Source organism: Delphinus delphis, chromosome 20 (genome assembly GCF_949987515.2).
Source record: "Delphinus delphis chromosome 20, mDelDel1.2, whole genome shotgun sequence".
Classification (NCBI taxonomy): Eukaryota; Metazoa; Chordata; class Mammalia; order Artiodactyla; family Delphinidae; genus Delphinus; species Delphinus delphis.
Window position 1 is genome coordinate 45,447,139 of NC_082702.1, and position 27,307 is coordinate 45,474,445.

At 37.7% G+C, this 27,307-nt stretch overlaps 1 protein-coding gene across 1 annotated transcript in view; it reads left to right on the forward strand.

Moving 5' to 3' along the window:
* HYDIN (HYDIN axonemal central pair apparatus protein) overlaps positions 1 to 27,307 on the forward strand; it is a 432,285-nt gene that overhangs the window by 134,911 nt on the left and 270,067 nt on the right. Inside the window, 2 exon segments of the mRNA XM_060000506.1 lie at positions 10,273 to 10,474; positions 17,023 to 17,206. Coding sequence (XP_059856489.1) covers positions 10,273 to 10,474; positions 17,023 to 17,206 — 386 coding nt within the window.

The window sequence follows — 27,307 nt, forward strand, 5'->3', positions numbered from 1 at the left end:
AGTTTAAAAAAGTTTTTAAACTTTTTTAAAAAGTTTAAAAAAGTTAGTCAATGTTTTAGCTCTCACTAAAATAATTAATTGTTGGTAAATTGGTAAATATATCAAATAAATTATCTTTAAAATATTATCATCATCCTTTTTTAATATTTTTGGTTGTATTTTTAATACAATTGACATGTGACTATTCTAGTATATGGGTATAATTTATAAACAAACAAGTTTATATATGTTGGGGGTATAATGTCAAAATATTTTACTTGGTTGAGTTTTGAGACCAACAGGCTTAGATTGCCCATGGATCAATAGAATCAAAACTTGGAAGGAGACTTCAATGATAATCTAGTCCTTAGATTTGTTTGCATGTGTAAAACTGAAGCCCTAAGAAATTAAGTGGTTTGCCCATGACTCATATAACTAGTCAGAAGCACAGTTAGAACCCACGCTCAGGGACTTCCCTGGTGGCGCAGTGGTTAAGAATCCGCCTGCCAATGCAGGGGATACGGGTTTGATCCCTGGTCCTGGAAGATCCCACATGCCGTGGAGCAGCTAAGCCCATGCGCCACAACTACTGAGCCTGCGCACCTAGAGCCCGTGCTGTGCAACAAGAGAAGCCATTGCAATGAGAAGCCCCCACACCACAACGAAGAGTAGCCCCTGCTTGCCACAACTAGAGAAAGCCCATGTACAGCAACAAAGACCCAACGTAGCCAAAAAAGTAAATTAAAAGAAAAAAAAAAAGAACCCACACTCAGACCCTCAACTCACGTGTAGTGCTTTTTCCTCTATAGTGGATCATCTCCCTAATCTCTTGTATTACTACATGTGCATTTTTACTCCCTTAATCTGTTGACTTTGAAATGCAGCCACGTCCTCCCAGTGGCCCTCAATCTGGATTTTACTTTTATGGAAATATTTGGATTGACATCCATACTTACATTTATAGTCCTGTGCTAAAGGAAATGAGTATTTGTGTATTAAAATTTAATCATGCATGGAAAAGTTGATTTCCATACCCTGAGGTGCTGGTGTCAAATTTGATTTATGAATAAAGTCATTTTCTAAAGATTGCAGATAGAGGTAAACTGTCTTGTAGCATTTTTCCTTACATGAAATAAACTACTGATAAGGATATGCTTTCATCTTTATTGTGCCTTATCAATGACCAGGACCTATAACCTTTTATTAGTGAAAAACATTAATGACTACCTAAACCCAGTTAATCACAGAGCTTTTCCAAGCAGCCTTGACCATTGGCTTCTCATTTCACTAAATAAGCATCTTACTGAAATTTCTGCAGCTGTTTGAAGTATGAATTGATTTGAGGAGGGAAATTTAGCATCGGTTTTTCTTCATACTTCTTCAATGTTCCAGAAGGAGGAACATTGATACTCCTCAACAGGAAGTACTCAATCACATTTCTAACAATTGTGTTTATGCCCTTCCATTGCTGGTCCTCCACTGGATATATTCTTGATTAAATGCAGCTGGGAGATTTTGCTTTCTTGACAACCAGAGTTTGAACCAGTGCTCTAGTAATTAAGGAGGTCAAGTGTAAATTTCACCAATATCTAATACTTTACTCATTAGCATTTTCCTAAACCAGAACTCTCCCCTCTTTTCCTCCTGTGTATGCCCTTCTATAGTAAAATCAAGCTTATTCAAGCAATCGATTTTACCCCAGGAATGATTTAGTTACCTTTTTATTATAGTCTAAAACTTTCAGAGAAAAAGCTGAAGTAACTTGGTACCTTTTACAAACTAATCTGTCCAGAAGAGATTAAGGATACAATTTCTCAAGGCTACGTTGATTAACAGTGAAACAAAACAAAAACCAAACTAAAACAAAATCAGAAGGAGTAAATTAGTTCTATCATTTCATTAAAACTGAGAGGTGAAAATATTGACTATTAGGAGATAAATAAATGGTTAGTTGCTTAAGTTTTACACTTTTCAGCCGGGTATTGAGAAACTTTATATAATCTAAGAATTCAAGCAAATATTAATATTTAGAATAGGCTTTAAAAAAAGACAGTCTTACTGAAATTTCGGTTACTTGAATAAGCACTAGAAGTAGGAGCATAGCAGTGTTTTTTCTTTAATACCAGGTGAAGTTGCTGTCACTTAGAAGTGACATTAGCTACTGGTATAATTAGGAAATAGAGCTAATGTACTTATTCAGTATTTTTTTTAAAGTATTAGGTCTCTTACTGAAGGGGAGATATTTCAATTCATGGATCAGAAGTTGGCAAATAGGCTCTTTTCCCCAAAGGTGTGATGATGTATTGTTATTAAATATACAAGCAATCATAATATTAGTACTTCACAGAGCAGCTTTATGGTCAATTATATATTTTACTCTAATAAACCGCGAAGAAATTCTTTTTTTCCTCCTAAAGGCTAATAAACAAGTACCAAAATATAATATAGTAATTGAGCATGATATGATATCTTGCAGTTGAAACTGTTAAATAATATGTATCTGAATATACCCGTGCAAACTTACCTGTATGAGCTTTGTGTCAATTGTGCGATTATTATAATGAATTACAAACATGTGCCATTATAATTACAAAATCTAGCAAAACATAGTTGTCGTAAAAGACCCAAATGTTTTTAAAATGGCTTTAGAGCCAATGCAAATATTCCTTGACCTAGTTTTCTTTTCTTTGTCTCTTATTCAACAGTTTAGGTTAGGGAATGGCAGAAGATATACTGATGGTCAGAGATTGTTTAGGGAAGTGGAATGTTTTCGAAAATTACGTAACAAGGGAAGACTCTCAAGTTATTAGGTGTTAGTACTTAAAGGGACATTAGAGTCCATCTCTGTAACTCCCTTCATTTTAGAGGTGAGTAAACTGAGGCCCAGAGGCTTAAATGACTATACACCGAAGTACAGGTCTTTGGCCCCCTCTGAGGCCAGCATGCTTTCTATAATCCTAAACTGCTTTCTGTGCAGATTAAGAATACCGATTTTGGCATTGCCACTGGTGTGCTGGCTAAGCCCAGTCAAGTTACTTAATTTGTTTCCTGAACCCTTTAGAGAAGGAGCACTTCCAAAGAAGTTTGATTCAGCAATTCACTTGAGTGGTGAATTTGACCCTGCTGTGACCAGGAGAGGAGAAACACTCTTTCCATCAACTTGCCAGTTCCCTAGAGAATCTATGGCTCTACTCATATATTTTATTTACTGTGTCCTCCGTTGTCTGAAAATAACTGAAACCACAGTATGAAATGTATTGTGTATATAGCTAGCTTCACATTTTCTGGGTAAAATTAGTTTTGTTCATATTGGTTTTTGCTTGACTGATAGTAGCAAAACTTGCAAGAAGTAATGAGACCTTCCACAAAATGTCTTTATTAAAACATAATAAATGACTGTGGCTAACCTCATCTACAGGGACTGCAGAATTCAACCTCAGAAACTGAAAAGAAACTATAGTGGTAACTGGCACTTCAAGGGCACAGAAAATACTAATGATGAGGCACAGCAAATTCATCCATTGTCGCAGGCATAATACCCTTTCCATCCTATCAGTCGTCTAAGTAGTGGCGGAGAGGGACCCTATTTAAGATTGTCTTCATGAAAGTGGGTGAGAAAAGCAAGTTCTTCAACAGCTATGGGGGAAGACAAGAGTTATTGCTTCCTTCACTTTGTGACCTGATGACTTTTGGAAGATAGTAGTGAAAAAATCAATATTAAATGGTTCTTGAAAAGAAGACAGTGGCTCTTGTTATATTTCTGGGAAGGAACGTTTTGCAGTGTGCAACTCAAATTGATGACATTAGTTTCTCTGACCCCTAGATTTTTATGAAATAAGTTAAGCCCTTGAATCCTTTTCCTTGATTAGTTTTTTTTTTTTTTTTTTTTTTTGCGGTATGCGGGCCTCTCGCTGTCGCGGCCTCTCCCGCTGCGGAGCACAAGCTCCGGATACGCAGGCTCAGCGGCCATGGCTCACGGGCCCAGCTGCTCCGCGGCTCGTGGGATCCTCCCGGAACGGGGCACGAACCCACGTCCCCTGCATCGGCAGGCGGACTCTCAACCACTGCGCCACCAGGGAAGCCCCTTGATTAGTTTTTTTAAACAATGAAATATTTCAAATATGTGCAAAAGCACAGAAATAAGGTAATCAACAACCATTGTATTTTAACACATCTCAACATTTTGCTATATATGTTTCTTTCAGATGTTTTATTTTATGGATAACTAAATTGATTATAGATTTGGAGTAGCTTTGTTATTCTTTCCTGATTTAACTCCCATGTATTAATCCTCAGGCGAGCTGTATTGGATGCATTTTAATGCCATTCCTACATATTTACTTATCCATAAACAATATATACCATTGTCTTGAATAGTTTTAAACTTCACATAAATGGTATTATACTGTATATACCATTTCCCATCTTGACTTTTTCATTCAACATTATGTTTTAAGGATTTTAACACGTGGATATATAGCTGTGATTCATTTTAACTAATGCGACACGCTCCAGCATGTGAAAATACTGTAATTTATCTATTCTCCTATTAAATATTAGGATGTTCCTAGTTTTTTGCAATTACACACCATGCTGCAGTGAGTGTCTTTGTGTATGTCCTGTGTAGCTGTGTGAGATTGTTCTTAGGGATAAATAGCTAGAAGTGGAATTGCTGAGTTATAAGGCAAATGTATCTTGAGCTTTACTGGATACTAAATTGATTGGTCAAGTGGTTGTACCAATCTGTATTTCCATCAGTAGTATATGAAAATTCTTGTTTTTCTATGTGCTTGCCAATATACTGCCGAAACAAACGCTTTGATATGTCAAACGCTTTGATATTGGTTAATCTGATGGTTATGAAATGGTATTTTATTCTATTTTTATTGATTTCATTTCTCTCATTACTAGTGCTGTCTAGCACCTTTACATGTTTTCTGGATGCCCTATAGTCCTTTTAACATTAAAGTTTTGGATGAGTAATGTAATCATATGGTCAAAAATTAAAGCAGTATTTTAAAGGTATATATTGAAAGGTGCTATTTCCATCCTACCTCATTCACCTGACTCTTCTTTCATTTTATTGCTTTCTTGTATACTTTTCCAGTGCTTTTATACAAATAGATGCAAACGTGTATGTGTATTCTTACTTTCCCACCTTACACAAAAATAAAATACTATGTAAATTGTTCTAAACCTTGCTTTTTACACTTAATCATATATATTGGGGATCTTTCCATATTACTGGGTACTTTTTTATACCTGCACAGTATTCTGCTTCTAGGTGTAGCACAGATTATGTAACCAGCCTTCTCTTGATGAGTGCTCTGGCCTTCTCCACTCTCTTGTTATTAAGAACAATGCTGTAATGAGTACCCTTCATCTTGTTCTGACTTATCTATAGGATAAATTCCTAGAAGTGGGCCATAGGATAGTTTTATAATTTTGATAGATATTTTGGTCCGTGCCACCAAATTCACTCCATGGACTGGGGAAGAATAATACCATTTTGCATTCCCACAGGGTGTATAAGAATGCCTTCTCCCCACAGTCTTGACTATAAATTATGATCTAAAACTTTTGTTTTACAGTCTGATGGGGAGAAATGGTATGTAAATACATCTTTAGTTGTATTTCTTTTATTATGACTTGATGCTCAAATTGAGCATCTTTTAGTACATATAGGGGGCCTTTATGTTTCTTTTTTTGCAACTCTATCCCATTCTTCTATTGGATTGTCTTACTGATTTCTAAGAGCTATTTATGTAATGGGTGATTTAATCTCCATGTCTAAGATATGAATTAAGTATTTTACCTAGTTTTCTTTTGTTTTTGCTTATGACTTTTTGTGCCATGCAGAATTTCTGTTTTCATTTTTATGTAATCAAATTTCTTAATTTTTTAGGAGGGATCTGGATTTTGAGCCACAGTTAGAAAACTTTCCCCCTGAAAGCAATGAAGAAGTTTTTCTGTGTACTCTTCTACTTTTGCAGTTTCATATTGAACATTTAAATATTTTATTCACTTGGCTTTATCTGATGTTAAATGTGAGGTATGTTTTTCCGTATGGTTACCAAGTTGTTCCAATAGCACTTTTTTAAAAAACAAAGTTTGCCAATACACCAGTGATTCAAGATGCTGCCTTTATAATATAATGAATTCCAATGTGTATTTGGGTCTTTTTTGACTTTATTCTATTCCATTGATCTGTCTCTTTATGCTGTCTTAATTACTTATACTATGTTTTAATTCTATCAGTTCCTATTTTATTGAGTTTTTAAATAAAAAAATATATTTTGAATTTTGTCAAATTCCTTTTCAGCATCAATGCAGAAGATCATATATTTTTTCTTCTTAGATATATTCTATATCAGTAGGGTTTCTAATAGTGAGCCATCTTCACATTCCTGAAATAATGTCCACTTGATTGTGAAGTCTCATTCTTTTAATGTGCTCATGAATTATGATTGCTAATTTTTTATTTAGGATTTTACATTAATATCTGTAAGTGTAATTGGCCTATATCTTGGCCTATTTATTTTATCTTTGTCAGGTTTTGATAACAATGTTATACTGAAAATACAATATTGGAAATTAAAAAATAATCATATTAGTTTACCAGTAGAGTAGACAGAGCAGAAGACAGGATTAGTGAACCTGAAGACAGGTCAACAGGAAATACCCAAACTGAAGCACAGAGAAAAACAAAGAAGAATGGGGATGAGATGCGGTAGGGAGAAACAAAACAGAAAAAGCCATGTGGGACACAGTCAAAAGGTCAGCATACATGTAATTCGAGTCCTAGAAATAGGGTAAAGAATGGGGTACAAAGATATTTAAGAGATAATGGCTGAGAATTTTCCAAAAATGATGAATGACATTAATCCATGGTTTAATGGATTAACAAATCCATTAATTAACAAATCCATTTAATTAAACAAAGCTCAGCAAACCCTTAGTGATACAAATACTGCTGAAAACCAAAGCAAAGGGAATATCATAAAAGTAGCTAGAGAAAGAAAAACACATTACCTTAAAAGGAACACTAATAATACTGATGGCAAACTTTTCAGCTGAAATTATGGAAGCCAGATTATAGTAAAATGGCATTATGCAAGTGCTGAAAAGAAAAAAAGCTAATTAAGAATCCTTTACCCCATTGAAAATATCCTTTAAAAGTGAAGACAAAACAAAGACATTTGTAGACCAAAAAATGCTGAAAAACTATAGAATTCTTGGTTGGCATTGTTTTCCCCTTCATCATTTTGAAGAAGCCATCCTATTGTTTTTTTAGTTTCCATTATTTCAGTTGAAAAATTAGCTGTAATCCTAACCATGGGTCCTCTGAGATAATCTTTTCCCCTCCTGCTGCTTTTAGTATTTTCTCTTTGTCTTTGATTTTCTTTAGTTTCACTGCAATATGTTTATGTATGAATTTCTTTTAATTTATCCCAGTTGATGTTCATTGCACTTTTTGAATTGTAAACTGATGTCGTTAATCAATCCTAGAAAACTCTTAACCATCATCTCTTGAAATATTGTCTTTGCTTCATTATCTCTTTCCTTTTCTTCTGAGCTTTCAGTTAAACACTTCTACACCTTCTCACTTAATCTGCCTCATCTTTTACCCATTCATTTTGCATTTCCATTTATTTTTAATTCTTCATATTGACTTTTGTATTTTCTGAACCATTTCACTATTTTTTCAGAAAATTGATAACATTATCCTATTGAGTATATTCTTAGAGTTTTTAAAAATTTAAGTTGTTTTATTTCTATTAGAGCCTAGAGTGTAGCTCTTTTTCAGATTTTCTAGATCTTTTTAAAATTTGCTATTCCTTGGATAGAGCTTCAAGTGCATCCTTTGTTTCTTTAAACTACTAAGCATAGTTGGTTCTAGTATCTGATTCTTTGTGGGTCTGCTTCTATTTTTCTTGTATATGCAGGTTCTAGCATATGGAGTTTTGTTTCTTTGCATGCCTGGTTATGTTTGGCTTTTTTAAAAAAATGTTGAACAATTTGAAACTTTGGATGGAGGTACCTTACTCCAAAGAGAAGTGGGTTCCTTCTTCCAGGTTTCTGAAGGCAAAACTAGTCCATGACCACCAAATTCAAGGCACAGAGTTCTCTGAAAGACTTAGGTAATGCCAGCATAATATTTAACTCTGAACTAGGGCTAGTCTACTTCCCATTTACCCTCATTTTGAGGGCACAGTCCTTTGAGGATCAGCTTGTTGTGGGGACATCCCTTTTTTTGCCTTAACCTCCCCCTTTGGTTGGTAGGCTTAGGGCTTTGATTTCTATCTCTCTTGACCCCACACGAATGATAGCTTCTTTGATGAATGATCAAAGAACGATATAACACACACACGTGTGTGTGTGTATAAAATCAATTAATACATGAAAAAATGTTTAACATCATCTATAATTAAGAGTATGCAAATTAAAGCAGCAAGTTTTCACTCATCAGACTGTTAAATTTAACTCATCAGAAAGCTTAAAAGTTGACAAGAGTACATACCTTTATTTGGGAAGGAAGTACATGAAAATATTAACAATTCTTAACTCTAAAAAGCAGGCCTGGGATTGAGTGAAGGAGAGGAAGATGTTTTCTTTTCATGGTATATGCTCTTATAGTACTTAAAGTTTTTACTTCATGTACATATTTTTTAATAAAAATTTAAAATGCCTAGATACTTACTTTTTAAAAAAATATATTTATTTATTTATTGGCTGCATTGGGTTTTCATTGCTGGGCACGGGCTTTCTCTAGTTGCGGAAAGCGGGGCTTATTCTTCATTGCTGCGCGCAGGCTTCTCATTGCGGTGGCTTCTCTTGTTGCGGAGCACAGGCTCTAGGCATGCGGGCTTCAGTAGTTGTGGCATGTGGGCTCAGTAGTTGTGGCTCGCAGGCTCTAGAGCTCAGGCTCAGTAGTTGTGGTGCACAGGCTTAGTTGCTCCATGGCATGAGGGATCTTCCCAGACCAGGGCTTGAACCCGTGTCCTCTGCATTGGCAGGTGGATTCTTAACCACTGCACCACCAGGAAGTCCCCTAGATACTTACTTTTTATTTAAACTTTGGGGAAGATGTTGCTGTGTTCAAAGTGATTGGGCCTAGAAAACATTTGTACTGTATAAAGGATTATCAATTTACTAAGTGGTGCTCAGTTCATATAGTCATGAATATAGCAGAAATATTTGCTAAAAAATAAAGTCCAAGTGATTAGGCTTTCTGGTTCTGATTAAAATGGTAACAGCACAGATCAACAGAACATTGATGATATTTAAGTATTTCCTTTTTCTACTTTGACGTCAGACTGAGGCACCTGCTGTGACATTGCAGAGATCAGATAGAATATAGTTTGTAGCTTTGTGTCTTCTTGGAAGTCCCAGGGGCCTCATTTATATACCTAGAATCAAGGCAATTGGTGCATCCTGAATGAAGTCAAGGCCTTAAATTACTATGCTGAACAAAGGTGTTCTTAACATTTAAAAATTTAAACATAACTTTTGTCTTTCTGTGTTTTTCTTTCTTTGTAACCACTATCCAGAGATAGTGTTGTTTTGTTTTAATTGCTGTTGTTTAGGAATGTGGGTTCCCTTTTTTTTTCCTTTGAGTTTAAACTGTCATTTATTATTATTATTTTTAACATCATTTTTGGAGTATAATTGCTTTACAATGTTGTGTTAGTTTCTGCTGTATAACAAAGTGAATCAGCTATATCTATGCATATATCCCTATATCCCCTCCCTTTAGCATCTCCCATCCGCCCTCCCTAGGGATGTGGTTCATTTTAAATATTTGATTTTCTATTAATGAAGTTATTAATGCTTCCTTCCTGATCCCCTTTGTTTGGACTTAGATCCTGTCATGCTGAGCAGCTCTTCCCAGATGTACTGGGTGCAGTTAATTTAAGAAATCCAGCTCATGCTTGCAATAAAGATGAGGCTAATGGTTATAATTCTACAACTCAGGTGCCCCCATGGTCAGGTTGTCGGATTTTAAACTACTACAAAGAAGAAAAAGACTGGTAGCACTCACCACAACAATTCATATTTTATGTATTTTTTACAATAACCAAGCAAGATAGTTTTTCTCTATAACTGTACCAAACATAACATTTCAGGTTTCTGATCATGTCTGATCTCTGACTGATGTTGGGGGGGGTGGGGGTAGTATGAAATGTCTAATGCTTGTGCTATATTCCCTAATGTCACCTTGGGGGAAAAATAGCCTAGTAGCATAGTTCTAGAATAAATCTCAAAGTATATTTATACTTTGTTAATTTCTAGGTGAAAAAGTGTTTATATCTCTGTATGGAGCTGCTATAGACATGAACATAAGGCTGGACAAGAATTCCTTGATCCTTGAGAAAACTTACCTATCTCTGGCCAATCAGCGAACTCTAACTATTCACAACCGCAGTAACATCATTGCCCATTTCCAGTGGAAGATATTTGCTACACAGGAAGAGGAAGACCGAGAAAAGTATAGGTTTGTAAGAAAAATCACTATCTATACGCTATCTATATAATTTGGGGGAACATGAAACTTAGTTATGAAAATTCTGTGACCTTTGTGGTTTCTAACTTACTCAGTGTCAAATTTATTATAACTTGGGTCCAGTGTACAATGCTCCCTTTTTCATTTAAAGAACTGGAGCTGAGCTATGTGGAACACAACATCGTCCATCCTCAGTTAATCTTATCCCAGTTTTAATTTATCAGTAGCTAAACTCCTGGATTTTAAAGACCAAATACATCATTCTTCACTATTCTCTCAAAACTAATCTATATGTCTTTATTTCTTTCCATAACCCTAACTAGATCGATCAGTTTTCATAGGGATTCTAAAAATAATCTCTTTTGGATTGGGATCAATGTGGCCTTTTTATTTTTTTTCTTCAGTGAAAAGGTACTTTCAGAAAATATGAAGAATGGGGAAAACGAGGGCTTAGATATAATGGCTTTTATATTTTCAGTTTTAGTAGCATTCTCAATCCCTGCTAACCATATAATTTAATAGTGATTTCTTGTTGCTATCTTTAATCTACTGCTTTTTCAAATGATACTTCAGGCAGTGGAGAAAATTAATAAAATGGAAAACCAAACTGTTTTAATTAATCTCATCACTGTTAAATTTTGAATATTTCTTTTTACTGAATCTGTCCTTGATTACTGTAATTCCATTTGCAATTTTATCTTCTTCCATCCTCCCTGAATTAGCTCTTTTGCTGCTTTCATTGGAATTTATTTCAGCCTTTTTAATTTGCCTCTCCATTTTCATTAAAGATTAGCCCTGGGAAGCTTCAAAGCTTTGTTTAAAACCAAGTTAGTATGTGATAAAAATAAAAGTCTTAGGTCTAGGGAAACCAGGCAGAAATCCCCCAGTGTGCTGTCCGTAATTGAATCAGAAGGAGCTGTGACAGTGATAGGACACAGTGGACCAGAAGCTTTATCATTCAGACAATGAGCTTTAATCACCAGATTGCCCCTGTGCCATCTTTAAAAAGTGAGAAAAGAAAAGCCTTTCCTGCCTAAAAACTTCATTTTGCCTCATGGTATAGATACCAGTAGTTTAAAAAGGTAAGAGGAGACTACTTATCCACGGTTTCATCTGTCCTGATTCTTCAGCTGGCACGTATGTACCAACAATCAGAATGGTCCAGGCGTGTTTAAAGATAAGATAGGAGAGCAGGTACAAATAAAGAAACAGCAATAAAAGTAGTGTTTCAATATCCTACTTGTGCTGTGGGCATAATCTTTTGGGGAGAATGAGTATATACTATCAGAGGGAAAGCCAGCTTTAATTTCAAGTATGTCTTTGTGTTTGACCAAATGTATAGCACGTGATTGATGCCATGCCTATGTCCAAAAAATATTTACAGAAGTTAATTTCAACAGTGAAACTCAGGAAAAATTCAAACCAGTTGCTATCAGAAATGCTTAAGGTATAGAGAATATAATTTCAAACACACGTGGATGGACTTTCGCCCCCCCCCCACTTCACCTCCTCCAACACTCATGGCTCTATCTCTAATATTATCCTTGAGTCTTATTCTTCCTTTTCTCTTGCATTGTCTTTCTTTCACTGTCTCTTTTGCTCTTTCTATTAGTTCCCCTAGCAGTTTTTTTGTAGCAAGGGAACAATATTGAAGAGCACTTTCATAACCATAATTGGAAGCCCAATTTTATCATCTTGGATCATGCCCCTCCCTTAAACAATGAAGTTGAAGAGTGACTTCAGATGGCTAAATAAGAATACCTTGCTGTGTGTGGGTGACACACGGCGACATAACTCATGTTCCTGCAAACTGGATTGGTTGATCTAAGTGAAGAGTCTATTGAATATTCTGTTCCATGCCCTCTCCCTACCCCTGTCTTAGGGCCAGATGCCTAATCTCTTATTTGACCAGGTGTGTATTCTCTCCCATGCCTCTCTTGTTTCTTGATACATTCCCAAGCATGCCACAAGTTTCATATTATTAGCCATGGATTCTTGTCCTGGATGCAACTAGCCATGAAACGCCCATCCTCTCAGAAAGCAAAGCAAAGAAAGAGGTTTGCTCTTTACTGAACATTTGGTTCCTGTCTTTGGATAGCTGCCCCTTTGGTGGGTGGCTGTGCTCTTGCTGTGGGTGTAGGCCCTCTCCTCCTCCCTCTCACAAACCCTTAGGTTGTCTCTTAGGCTCACATCAGTGGCAGATAAAGCAGAATGTTCTTGGATAGCTTTCTTGTGGGCAGAGGTTTGCTCATCCCTGGGAAGCAGCAGTGAGCTCTTTAGCTAATGGTATAAACTCTCTCTTGAACTCCCCAGCAAGGCCAGTGCAGGAATCCCTGGAATAATCTTTTTAATGTTTGACTCTCCTGCTCCTAATGGTGAGCAACCTCTTCCTTTTCTCCTCTTCCCTCAGCAGCCTCTGTAGTTAATGTGCAGAGCGAAAGGTCCACATTTGTCCTGAACTTGGAACAGAGATGATCTAAATGGGCTCATGTATACTTTGATAGATTAAAGTTTCCCTTTGCAGCACCCAAATGACCTAAGATTTTAAAACGTCAGTGTATATTTTTAAGTGAGACTCAAGAGCCTGCCCACTGCTTTCCAGTTATAACATGGCTTAAAACTCGTCCCAAGGCATTCAGCTACAGGGGCTGAAAGTTGCTCCATGGTGGTTTCAAGAATTCTAATTGCTTTAGTATTATGGATGTCCTCAAGACCCTATTCCAGCCATCATGGTTTCTTTTTTGTTTTTTCCTTTTCTTTTATTTTTATTTTTTTTCCCTTCACTTTTTTTTTTAACATCTTTATTGGAGTATAATTGCTTTACAATGGTATGTTAGTTTCAGCTTCACAACAAAATGAATCAGTTATATATATACATATATTCCCATATCTCTTCCCGCTTGCATCTCCCTCCCTCCCACCCTCCCTATCCCACCCCTCCAGGCGGTCACAAAGCACCGAGCTGATCTCCCTGTGCTATGCGGCTGCTTCCCACTAGCTATCTACCTTACGTTTGGTAGTGTATATATGTCCATGCCTCTTCATGGTTTCTTGTTCTCCAGCATCTTGATGATGTTCCTGAGCAAAGACTTGGACGTCTCTTCTCCCAGTGGGGGAATTTCAGCCCTACTGAGTCCTATTCCTTTCTGACAGTTTATACTTTCCATTCTAGGAAGGATGACTTCCTCTCTGCCTACCAAAACACGTTGGTACAAACTTTAGGGCACATGTCCAGATTTGGGGGCCTCGGGCTAATCTCAGGCTCCAGACTCTGACAATGAAGATGTTATTTCCCCTAGGAAGAAGTTCTGGGCTTAAAATTTTTTTCCATTTTTTTTAAACCTTAGGAATCAGATATAAGAACCTTTAAAAATCATCTTTTAGGTCTCTCCTGATACTTTTCTGAGAGTTGCAGAAATTAATCTCTTCAAAAACTGGTGCTGAATTCTTTCCTCCTTACTTCTTCTGTCTTGGCCTGAGGGATTATAAAACATCCTACAAGATTCTTTCATCCTCATTTTCATCACAGTTTATTATATTCAGAGACTTGGCATGGGCGTTTGAGGATTTCTGCTCCCTATTTCTCCATCAAGGTTATGACCATTGTCTCAATAGCAACTGCTCTAATTCTAGATCTGCTCTGTGGAAGAACTGTAGAATCCTCAGTGGAGCCCCCCCACAAAGTGATCAGCATAGATGTGTTCCAAAACATTCCAGTGTTGGAAATGACATGTTTCTCTAAATAAATCAGTTTTATTTGAGCTTTGAGCCTGCCACCCAGGCTCCAACTTAATCTCAGTTGTGGTTGGGGAGCCCTTCCCTTTCCTAATCATAAAAGAATCTGAAGACTTGAGTGGTACCTGATAAACAGGAAGAGGACCTCTAGTCCTCATTTTATAACAGGCATCAGAGTTGTTGTGTGTCCAGGGTCACACAGTCCATCTGAAGGTGGATGGCTCCATCCTTTCCTTGCCAGGTGTGGACATGGGAGTATTTCTGCCAACCATGATGGCCAAGGTTCTTAGTTTTTAATCTCCTCAGCATCCAGTTACCACCTCTTAGGGGTGTTGTAAAGGAGCAGGGTGCAGGTCTCTAGGAGCTCAAGATAAGGGGCAATACTAGTTCAATGCTACTGTACTTGAGACACAAGGGTTCCCCATTGAGTATAGTCCATTAGCAGGAATGTAGCTGCTGCCTGAAGGTGATGGGTATTCGGGCTAGCAGACGATTTGCAAAATGGGTTAAATCCATGGTTTTACTGAAAGAGAAGGTTGTGTGATATTACACTCTCTGATGAGAGGTCTCTTCGTCTGTAAAACAGAACCACCTCTGAATTCAAGAGACCATGAGTATCAGCACAACAAGATGGCAAAACAATAGACTGAGGTATATAGAAGTCCTTGTTGGAGTCAGCCCAGCTTAAGGTGGTATTGCACGTTCCCTTCTTAGACTCTCAGCCTTGGCTCTAATTCTGCATAGAGGGCAAAGAGGATGACATCTGGTGTCCACCCCCCATGCATTATACAGCTGTCACTGATACAGGAGTCCCAACAGCGTGGGAGAAGAGCATCATTTGGGAATTTTTGTTTTGTCCTCTTTTGTTTTCTGGTGTAAGGGCTGAGTTAATCATACTCCTCAATTCATAGAGCATTATCATCCTTGGTCCACATAAAGCATTTTATCCCCACACCCCATTTCTATTAACCCCCCTAAGTAAATGTAATGTATATGACTCCCATTATTTATTTAACCAATACTTCAATCCGTTACATCGAATTTACCCACTTTTTTTAGTATTATTGCTAGAACTTTGATGAACCTCTTTGTTGCTCTTTATTTACATCCATGATTGTTTTTTTTGAGAACTTATTCCTAAGGAATAGATATCAATAAATTCCACTTGCAGGAATACATGGTTTCCTTTCTTTCTGTGGACTGAGCTGTCTTTAATTTGCCCTGCCCTGCCCAGCAATATAAAAGGACAGCTGCTCTGGCTACCTTGTACACTGCTTCCCATCTAGCAATAAAAAGGGAGCACAGAATGCTTTCTTCCTTGGGACCAGAACATACTGAACCTATTTCTTTGACTTCTTTATGCTATGTGACCAAAGGATCCTGAACACAAAAGTTATTTAAAAAAGAGTTATTTGACATTGCTGAGCATGTGGTTTGTGTGAAGTCATTTAGAAAATAGGGCTGGGACTGGAATTCAGTGACCCTAGCCTCTCAGTCAGTACTCACATTACTAAATAATTTATCTCTCACCACTGGTAATACCAGTAAAATGCTGGGAAAATAGTCATGTGTCCTGGGAGGAGATGAAATTCAGTCTTCAAAGTTCAGGTGAAGTAACAGACACCAGGAGTAAAGTGAGCATAGCCTGAGTAATGAGTAGAATGTCGGGAAGGCTGCTTTTCTGACTTATCACAAGGGATATGAAGATCTAGAAAGAGAGAGAAAAAAAGGACGTGTCTCCAGGTGTAGTCTGAGCATTTTATAAGCTTGACAGCTTGGTAATTGCCTGCGGTTGATACAAGGAGAAAACTGGCATTTATTGAGCAACTGTTTTGTCCCAGGAACTATACCAGGTCCTTGATCACATTTAATTCTCAACATATCTTTATGATGGAGGAGCTCCTGTTCTTTCCATTTTATTGATGAAGGCATTGAGGCTTCGAGGATTTAAGTAACTCCTGAAGTCACAGAGTGAGTAAATAGATAGTAGAGTCAGTAACAAAACCTAGGCGTTGGGACTTCCCTGGTGGCGCAGTGGTTGAGAATCCACCTGCCAATGCAGCCCTGGTCCAGGAAGATTCCACATGCCGCGGAGCAGCTAAGCCCGTGTGCCACAACTACTGAGCCTGCGCTCTAGAGCCCATGAGCCACAACTCCTGAGCCCGCATGCCACAACTACTGAAGCCCGTGCGCCTAGAACCCGTGCTCCAGAACAAGAGATGCCACCACAATGAGAAACCCATGCACTGCTACGAAGAGTAGCCCCCACTCGCTGCAACTAGAGAAAGCCTGTGCCCAGCAACGAAGACCCAATACAGCCAAAAATTAATTAATTAATTAAAAAAACAAAAACAAAAAAAGCTCTAGGCCTTGCTGGCTCCAGCTTCTGTTCTCTAGGTAATAACAGCTAGGAAGGAATTCAAGCTAAGCAAGTGTAGAAGAAATGAAATTGCACTTAAAGTGTGAGAGGCAGGGTATATGTTAAATATTGAAAAAGCAGCCTGGAAAACACAATTACCTAAAAGAAAATATTTGTCCAAATATACTAAGGGCTCAGGAGTAAGCAAATGGGCATTGAGTAGGACAGGAAGCCTGGGAGCGCTTCTTGAAGGAAGCAAGCTGAGGTTCTTGAGAGGTTAAAATACAAGGTCACTCAGCTGGTATATTATAGATTCAGGGCAAGGAAGGACCACCCCAAGGTCATGGGTGAGACTATTCCCAAGAGGATGGGCTGGTGGGGAGCCCTTTACAATGTTCTTCATGGGAGTATCAAAATGAATCTCACGTTTCTTGCTTTTTTTTAGGGTCTGTGATGATCTTACCAAAGAGGAAAAGAATGAGATCGACGGGTTTCTTGAGGAGTGCATTACTGATCCTTCACTACAACAGTGTCTTTCCTTTCTGTCCCACACCTTTGAGAATCAGAGAAAGCTGGTTCAGGCAGATAGCATGCTCTTCTCGAATAACATTTTCAGTGTTGAGCCTCTGGTAAGCACATAAATACAGTCTGACCTTACAGTAAATGTAGTGGGGATGCAGGGCTTAATTTGATGGGATTACTCTCTCTGAGATTGATAGGGTGAGTTCCAAGAGCATAAAGAGTCCATCTGAGGAGCCTCATTGTCGTTATGAGACAGTGAATGAAGATTAATAGTAAGAACACTCAGAGGTTACATTTATAGGTCACACTTTATATGTACCAGTCACTGTTAAACACTTCATATATATTACATACTTTATCTTGTTTGTATATATATTATCAGTTTTAATCAGTCCCCCATTCTACAGATGAGGAAATTAAGACTTAGAGAAATTTGATAACTTACTCGAGCCCAAACGATTAGTGTCAGTAGTTAGAAATTTATCCCTGATTAGCCTCACTGTAGAGCAGGGTTTCTCAACCTCTGCACTATTGACATTTGGGGCTGGATAATTCTTTGTCCTGTACATTGTAGCATATTTAATAGCAGCCCTGACTTTTACCCATCGGATGCTAGTTGTGACAACCCAAACTCTGTCCAGATGTCAGATGTCCTCTGGTGGGCAAAATCACTCGGGTTGAAAACTGCTTTGTCCTTAATTCGCTCAATAAATAGTTATTGAGTGCATGTTCTGTACCAGGCACTGCGTATGTACCAGGCATCAATGAACAAAACAGACATAGTCCTTGACCTCAATGTCTATCTAGTGAGACCTGAGCCAGAGTTAGAACAGGATCTGTCTGATTCCACAGACGAAACTTTTTTTTTTAGGTGTACAACATAGTGATTTGATATTTTTATAGATTATACTCCATTTAAAGTTATTACAAAATAATGACTATTATCCCCTGTGCTATACAATATATCCTTGTTGCTTATCTTTTTTATACATAGTAGTTTGTATCTCTTAATTTCATAACCCTATCTTGCCCCTCCCCCTTCTCTCTTCCCATTGGTATACACTAGTTTGTTTTCTATATCTATGGGTCTGTTTCTGTTTTGCTGTATACATTTGTTTGTTTTGTCTTTTAGATAATAACATATAGTATTTGTCTTTCTCCATCTGACCTATTTCACTAAGCATAATGCTCTCTAGGTCCATACACTTGTTGCACATGGCAGAATTTCATTCTTTTTTATGGCAAAGTAATATTTCATTTTGTGTGTGTGTGTGTGTGTGTGTGTGTGTATCACATCTTCTTTATCTGTTCATCTATTCATGGACATTTGGGTTGCTTCCATATCTTGGCTATTGTAAATAATGCTGCTATGAACATTGAGGTGCAAGTATCTTTTCGAATTAGTGTTTTCCTTTTTTTCGGATTATGTACCCAGGAGTGGAATTGCTGGATCATACAGTAGTTCTATTTTTAGGGTTCTGAGGAACCTCCATACTGTTTTCCATAGTGGCAGCTTCAATTTATATTTCCACCAACAATGTACAAGGGTTTCCTTTTCTCCACATCCTCTCTAACATTTGTAATATGTAGGCTTTGTGATGATAGCCATTCTGACAGGTGTGAGGTGATATCTCATTGTTTTTTTATTTTTTGCTTTGCATTTCTCTAATAATTAGTGATGATGAGCATCTTTTCATGTGCCTGTTAGCCATCTGTATGTGTTCTTTGGAAAAATGTCTGTTCAGATCTTCTGCCCATTTTTTTTTTTTTTGCAATACGCGGGCCTCTCACTGTTGTGGCCTCTTCCATTGCAGAGCACAGTCTCCGGGCACGCAGGCCCAGCCGCCACGGCTCACGGGCCTAGCCACTCCACGGCATGTGGGATCTTCCCAGACCAGGGCACAAACCTGTGTCCGCTGCCTCAGCAGGCGGACTCTCAACCACTGCACCACCAGGGAAGCCCCTTCTGCCCATTTTTAATCAGATTGTTTTTTTTGATATTGAGTTCTATGAGTTGTTTTTGTATTTTGGATATTAACTCCTTATCTGTCATGCCATTTGCAAATGTTTTCTTCATTCAGTAGGTTGTCTTTTCATTTTGTTAATGGTTTCCTTTGCTATGCAAAAGCTTTTAAGTTTCATTAGGTCCCATTTGTTTATTTTTTGCTTTTATTTCTTTTGCCTTAGGAGACAGATTAAAAAAAAATATTGCTATGATTTATGTCAAAGAGTGTTCTCCCTATGTTCTCTTCTAGGAGTTTTATGGTTTCCGGTCTTACCTTTAGGTCTCTAATTCATTTTGAGTTTACATGGTGTAAGGAAGTCTTTTAGTTTCACTCTTTTACGTGTAGCTGTCCAGTTTTCCCAGCACCACTTATTGAAGAGACTGTCTTTCCCCCATTGTATATTTTTGCCTCCTTTGTCATAGATTAATTGACCGTATGTGTGTGGGTTTATTTCTGGGCTGTGTATTCTGTTCAATTGATCTATGTGTCTGCTTTTGTACCAGTACCACACTCTTTTGATTACTGTAGCTTTGTAGTATAGTCTGAGGTCAGGGAGCCTGATACCTCCAGCTTTGTTCTTTTTTCTCAAGATTGCTTTGGCTTTTAGGGGGTCTTTTGTGGTCCCATACAAATTTTAGGTTTACTCGTTCTAGTTCTTTGAAAAATGTCATGGGTATTTCGATAGGGATTATATTAAATCTGTAGATTGTTTTGGGTAGTATGGACATTTTAACAGTATTAATTCTTCCAATCCATGAATGCGGGATATCTTTCCAGTTATTTGTTTCATCTTCTATTTCATTCATCAGTGTCTTATAGTTTTCAGAGCACAGGTCTTTCAACTCATTGGTTAAGTTTTCCTAGGTATTTTATTCTTTTTAATGCAATTGTAAATGGGATTGTTTTCTTGCTTTCTCTTTCTAATAGTTCATTATTAGTGTATAGAAAATCTACAGGTTTCTGCATATTAGTCTTATATTCTGCAACATTACTGAGTTCATTTATTAGCTCTAGTAGTTTTTTGTTGGAGACTTTATGGTTCTCTCTATATAGTATCATGTCATCTGCAAATACTGACAGTTTCAATTTTCCCTTCCAATTTAGATGCTTTTGTTTCCTCTTCTTGTATGATTGCTGTGGCTAGGACTTCCAATAGTATGTTAAATAGAATTGTCAAGAGTCTTGTCTTGTTCCTGATTTTAGAGAAATAGCTTTTAGCTTTTCACCACTGAGTATTATATTAGCTGTATATTTATTGTAAATGGCCTTTATTATGTTGGCGTATGTTCCCTTTATACCAACTTGGTTGAGAGTTTTATCATGAATGGGTATTGAATTTTGTTGAATGCTTTTTCTGTATCTATTGAGAGATGATCATATGATTTTTACCATTTGTTTTGTTAATGTGGCATATCACAGCAATTGATTTGTGTATATTGAACCATCCCTGCATCCCTGGAATAAATCCCACTTGATCATTATGTATGATCCTTTTTATATATTGTTGAATTTGGCTTGCTAATATTTTGTTGAGGATTTTTGCATCTGTATCCATCAGAGATACTGGCCTGTAATCTTCTCTTTTTTTGGTAGTACCTTTGTTTGGTTTTGGTATCAGGGAAATGGACTCATAGAATGAGTTTGAGAGTGTTCCCTCCTGTTCAATTTTTTGCAATAGTTTGAGAAGGATAAGTATTAACTCTTCTTTATATGTTTGGTAGAATTCCCCTGTGAAGCTGGGCAGTCCGGGACTTTTTTCTCTTAGACGTTTTTTGATTACTGATTCAATTTCAATACTAGTAATTGGTACATTCAGATTATCTATTTTTTCCTGATTCAGTCTTGGAAGATTGTGTGTTTCTGGGAATTTATCCATTTCTTCTAGGTTGTCCAATTTGTTGGCATATGACCATTCATAATATTCTCTTATGATTGTTTGTATTTCTGCGATATCAGTTGTAATTTCTCCTCTTTCATTTCTTATTTTGTTTATTTGGGTTCTGTCTCTTTTTCTCTTAGTGAGCCTGGCTAAAGGCTTATCAGTTTTATTTATCTTGGTTTCACTGATCTTTTCTATTGGGTTTTTTTCTTTTTTTGGTCTCTATTTTATTTACTTCCTCTCTTATATTTATTATTTCCTTCCTTCTGCTGATTTTGGGCTTTGTTGTTTTTCTAATTCCTTTAGATAGCAGGTTATGTTGTTTACTTGAAATTTTTCTTGTTTCTTGAGGTAGGACTGTATCGCTGTAAATGTCCCTTTTAGAACTGCTTTTGCTGTGTCCCATAGATTTTGGAAAGTTGTGCTTTTATTGTCATTCATTTTGGTGTATTTTTGCTTTCCTTTTTGATTTCTTCTTTGATCCATTGATTTTTAATAGCATTTTGTTTAGTCTCCATGTGTTTGTGTTTTACCCGTTTTTCTTCCTGTGATTGATTTCTAATTTCATACTGTTGCAGTTGGACAGGATGCTTGATATAATTTCTATCTCTTAAATTTGTTGAGACTTGTTTTGTGGCCTAGCATGTGATTTATTCTGGACAATGTTCCATGTGCACTTGAAAAGAATGTGTATTCTGCTGTTTTTGAGTGGAATGTCCTGTAGGTATCTATTAAGTCCAGCTGGTCTGATGTGTCAGTTAAGGTCACAGTTTCTTTATTGATTTTCTGTCTGGATGATTTGTTCATTGATATAAGTGAGGTGTTAAAGTCCCCTACTATTATCATATTATTGTAAATTCTTCCCTTTATGTCTGTTAATATTTGCTTTATATATTTATGTGCTTCTTTCACAGACCAAACTCCTGACCCCTCTGCCCCACTGCCTCAAAATGAAAGAAACCAGCATCTTCTGTGTTTACTATCTGCTAGGCACTGTACATTACCTTAAACTTAGCAAGCATAGAGTGCTGTGAGGGTAAAGACAGCAATAGGAGTTGAGAAAACCCACAGCTAGTTAGAGCTGCCATTCAAACCTGTTGGAGAGAAGACATGGCAGAAGGACACATTAGAATAAAAAGTCACTTGTGAGATGTGCCATTGACCTGTACGTACCAGTTTTCCTTATGTCTGTACTTCCAAATTATTACAGTATATAACATAGAAAAGGGAGTCCATGGCTAAATAAGTTTGAGAAACACTGGGTTCAATATTGCTTGACAGGTTTATTTGCTGTTAGACTTATAAAAGTCTTTCATATGATAATGAGCATTATAAATCTCTTAAGAGGGAGCCTTCCCCTTGGAGATATCCTTTGGAACTAATATTTAGTGGGACTTGCTGTGTGAATCACAGGTAAAGACAGACAATCAGGACACTAGTTCAGAGGCTGAGGTGATTATCATAGGCTAAGCAGTTAGAGTAGGCTTTTTGAGAGCAGAGCCTTGAACTGGGTCTTGTAGGATGGAACTTTTGGAAAACAAAATTGGGGGTGTGCATGGCATGGTTCATTCAAGTTTCCATTAGTGGATCAGTTTGCTTGAAGTAAAGGGTTCATGTAGGGAAACAAGGTTGGAGATGTGGGTTGAGGCTGAATCTTCTCTCCTGTCAGAAGACTATCCAGGGCTCAATTGATCAAAGGGATCTTCATATATAATGAGTTAGCCCAGAAAGAGGTTAAATCAAGGTGAGCATATAGTCTTGGAAGGACAGGACATGCACCGATAAAAGTAGGTCATGCCCAAAGATGCTGAAAAGATCAGGAAGGCATGACAAGTCCAAGCAAGTAAGTTGCTGAGTGAGGCAGAGGCAGGGAGGAGCAGTCAGTCATGGCAATCTTAGACATGGCTGGTAAGGTCCAGAGTGTAGGCAGTCCAAGATTCTTCCTAGCTGGTACGGAGAATCCAGACTGATGACTGCTGTCCTTTTCTCATAGCCTTCTGGGAGTGGGTGACTCTGGGATGGCAAACATTGGTGGTGAGAAGGAGGTGGGAGGCCTGCAGGTAAGGCTTGTATATTTCAAATTCAGAAGTAGGAAGACTGGGCTTACCTCAGATTTTCTTCTCCTCATGCACGAAACCCAGAGCTTCTTGCTGCAGATATATGTGTTAAAATGTGGCACTTAATATGATTCCTTTTGAATTCTAGATAGGAACTGAATTGGGCATTCTTATCACAAGGCATTTTTTCACTATTAGGAAGAAAAACATTCTGTAGAATAATGATACACAGAAATGATACCTTTTTAAATAAATGAGACTAATTTCATTTATATTATGTGAAAAAAATACCCAGGAAGGGGATAATATTTGCTTAGTACCTAAGTGATGTTTATGGCATCTGTAATAATTTTGTCTTTTCTGTACAGTATTCAGGTTTTCTTCTCATGATAGTATTCATTAGCTGATTCTTGATCATTTTTGCAAAATGAAAAATGAAGGCATGAATTTTTCCTAGTGTTATCCGTAGTGTTTTTCTGGTCAGAATAACAGAACTCAGTGTCAGTTATACTGATATATTTATTGATCTTTAATTTCCTTTTTTCCTACTTAAAGATCCTGATAGTTTTATAGAAATACAGTTCTTGTGAGTGTAACATAATCTTACCTTGTAAATTAGTTTTGAAGGTATTTGATGGGAAAATTCTGTAATTTCATTAGCTTCTTGACTCTAATGTGAACTATGGGTATTTTCCACTATTGAGATTTTGGTTTTATGATACAGGTAAATAAATTCTGTAGTATTTTTGGATGATAGAGTTGGGAAAGGGTTTATAGAAGAGATGAGATCTGAACTGAATGTTGGAGGAAGGGTAAGACTTAATTAAATAGAAAAGAAGAAGAAGGATGTTTCCAATTGGAGAAATTTTGAAAACAAAGAAAAGGGAAACTTTTAATAATAGGTTCATAGCATATTAAACAACAATGAAATGATGGATTTTTCTGGAGCAGGTGGTCATGGAGAATATAAGAAATGAGATTGAGAAGGAGAGTTGGCATATCTGGGCTGCCCTGGCAACCCGTTACACTATAGCCGACTGTCTCCCACATTATGTTTTCTGTAAATACTGGATCTGAGGGGTGGTAATGTGTGTTCCTTGCCAAGGGGAATTTTGTGCTCAAATAAGTTTGGGAAATACTGGTTCAAGAGAAGGTGACTCTCAAAGGGAAAAGTGCAAACAGTATTTCCCCAGGACGAGAGACCCCTTTTCCCACACAGTATCCACCGGAGTCAGTGTTGTGTGGATCCTAGTTTGGTCACTGGTGCTGAGGGTATCTGAGACTCACTGTAAGGTTTGGATCAGGAACAGGATGTGTTCGGGGTGTTTTAGAAAGATTATCATAGCATCAGCTTGTGGATCAAATTGGAAGAGGATGGTTAGAGGGTGGGATGGGTAGTGCAGGTCAGGCAGGGGAAATTCACTAGTGCAGGGAGGGTCAGGGAAACTGAACATCTCTGCAGGCAAGTGGAGGGTAACGTGTGAGGGTGACACTGACCTGGAACAGCCTGGTGATGGTCGGAAAGCAAAGGAAATGGCAGATATGAGAGATGCTCAAAGGAAAGACACTAGAGTGCTTTTTGACTGACTGGCCGTTGATGGTGAGACATGGTGAGGAATCATATGTCTTCTCAGATCTGAACTAGCGTGACTGGGAGAATTATGATGTCTTTGATAGGAACTAGCAAGTCAGGAGTCCTGGGTTTAACTCCTAGCTTTGCCAATGGTGAGTGTGACCTTAAACAAGCAGTTTGGTCTCCTTTGGCATCAGTTGCCTTTTACACAAAATAAGGATATTCGGGCATGTTGATCCTTTTTAGCTAGTAGGTTATGATTCTTCAGTTTGAGAACAGACTCCGAGATTGTCAACATCAAGGAGTGCCTTATCTTTATCTGTATCCCAGGCCTAGCACAGTACCAATTAATGGGTGGCTGAAGGAAGGAAGGAAGGAACGAACAAATGGAAATCAATTAATGATGATGATTTTGTTTCTGAACATGTTGAATTTGAGATGACACTAGATGTGCAAATAATTTTGGGATTGCAGTACTTGTGGGATGGGAATCAGGACTGGAGGTGAGTATCCTTTAGAGGTCTTCATGGAAGGCGTGAAAAGCGGATGGAAATTTTAAGAGCAGAGCAAAGAAGGAAACTTGCAGTGGGCCCAGGACAGCCCCCAGGTGCTCATTTTTAGAGGCCCTGCAAAGAGAGGAGAGGCTGTGAATTCACAGAGAAGGATGGCCAAGAGGAGAACCAGACAGCTGAGAACTCGCCAGCCTATCCTACATGTCTTTCTACCCTATTATACCTTGTTCATCACCATTTTCTACTGAAGGATCCTCTGAATCTTGCTCACATAGAAGATCAGTTACACCAAATAGCCACTATTTAATTTCTGACAGTTGAGCTATGCATCATCGATTAGTTTTTTTATTAGGATTTGATTCCTTTTGATTAGCTTCTTGATATGAGCTGAGTTCATAGTAGAAGCAGAGATGATTAAAACCAAGCAGTGCCACCTATCGATCTAACAGTCAATCTCTAATTGACGTCCTGTTCAAAAAATAAAAATAAAATTGAAGGTTGATGCAGGGGTTTAGAGACTACCTTGCTTTCTGATGGGCCCTTCAGCCTCTGTGTCCACCAGGAAGGGTATTGTCTTCAACTGAGGTAAACTTAAAAAGTAAACAAAAACAAAAAAAACCCATGTTACCTTAGGGTCTGAAAGGAAGTAAGACATGATATGCTTATGTTCTCAGACCTATGTCTATATATCTGGTTCTTTAAATGCGTCAGCCAAAACAAAGTTTAGTTTAGCCCTTATTGTGTTCTCTGTGTATTGAGTGTTTTATGGGAACACTTCCTATTTTAGAGGCTCTTTCAATTTAAAGCAAGTAGATTCAAGATTAAGAGATCACTGTCCTTAAATTGTCAAAAAGTGGTGATGGGTTTGAATTTAAATCACATTTTATTTATGTGATCATGTGAGAAGTAGTTTGACTCAATGCTGTAAGAATGTCTGATCCAAAACTCTAGAACTTCAAGTTCTTACTCTGTTCTACCACCACTTGGCCACTGGTTAATTCCACTGTCTTCTCATCATGCTCATTGCCTACCATTGCCATGGGGTCTGTTGGAAGAACCTTGAGGAGTTATGCTGGGGCATCTTTGGTACTGATGTGGTCACAGAGTGCAGAAGGGGGAGTTTGTCTTTTGAGAGACCCCAGACATGTTCATTGAAGATGAAGTGGGTGGGCAAAGACCCAGGGAGAAGGCATTCCTGGGCAGATACAAGAAAATGGGCTGGAAGGAATTTTTTTTACTTGGTAGTTTATTGATATTTTAATAGTAACCATAATTGTTGTTCTAGTCATTAAAGCATGTGCTGTATTACTACCATTTTTATCAAGTTCCTCATGTCCATTCTTTTGATAATGTCTTGAAATATTAATGTAATTAACCTAAAATTTCCCATTTATTCCTGACCTAGGGAAGGTAGTACGTTCTACAGAATACTGATCATTTCTCAAGCCACTTGCATCCATATAGTTTTCTTCCCCCTTTGGAAAAGAATTGTGAAATTTCGTCTATTAGGCATGTTTTGTGCCTTCCAGAAAAACAAGTGCAATTGACTACCTTCAGAAATACAATATTCTATTTTACTAGATGGACTTTGGCTGTACAGAATTTTGACAGCCTCATTCTGTTATTTCCTCTGCTTAGGTCTCTTGGGTACCCTGAGTGAGAGAGAGTCAGAGATAAAAAACACAATCGTGAGAATTGAGAGGCAGAAGAATAATACAGGGCAAAAAGAGAGAATTAAGCTTTCGGTTTCCATGGGCATCTAGGAGTCCTCTGAGAAATCACAGCACAGTTGTGCTAGCCTTGTTTCTGAACTCTGGTACTGCTGGCTCAGGTCACACTTTTAAGATGCAGCAATTTTCTGAATGTTGAACACTTGATATTTTCTCAGAAATAAGGGTCTGAGAATTTAAAGATCTTTGGCCAAACTGGCCCTAAATGATTGGCTGACTGACATCAGTGAGCAGGGAAGACATTTCTGCTCCTTTATCCAGAATCCCTAGGGAAGCTTCAGCTTAATGTAACTAAGGCTTAAAAAGGGAGAGAAACTTGATAATTTCTTTATTACCATGTAAGTAACAGTAAACTATGCTTTGTCATCACCTAAGCCTGCGGAAAACATGTGGTTCAGCAATTCAGACTTTGAAAGCACAGCTCAAATTAATTTATTTTTCCCAAATCGGC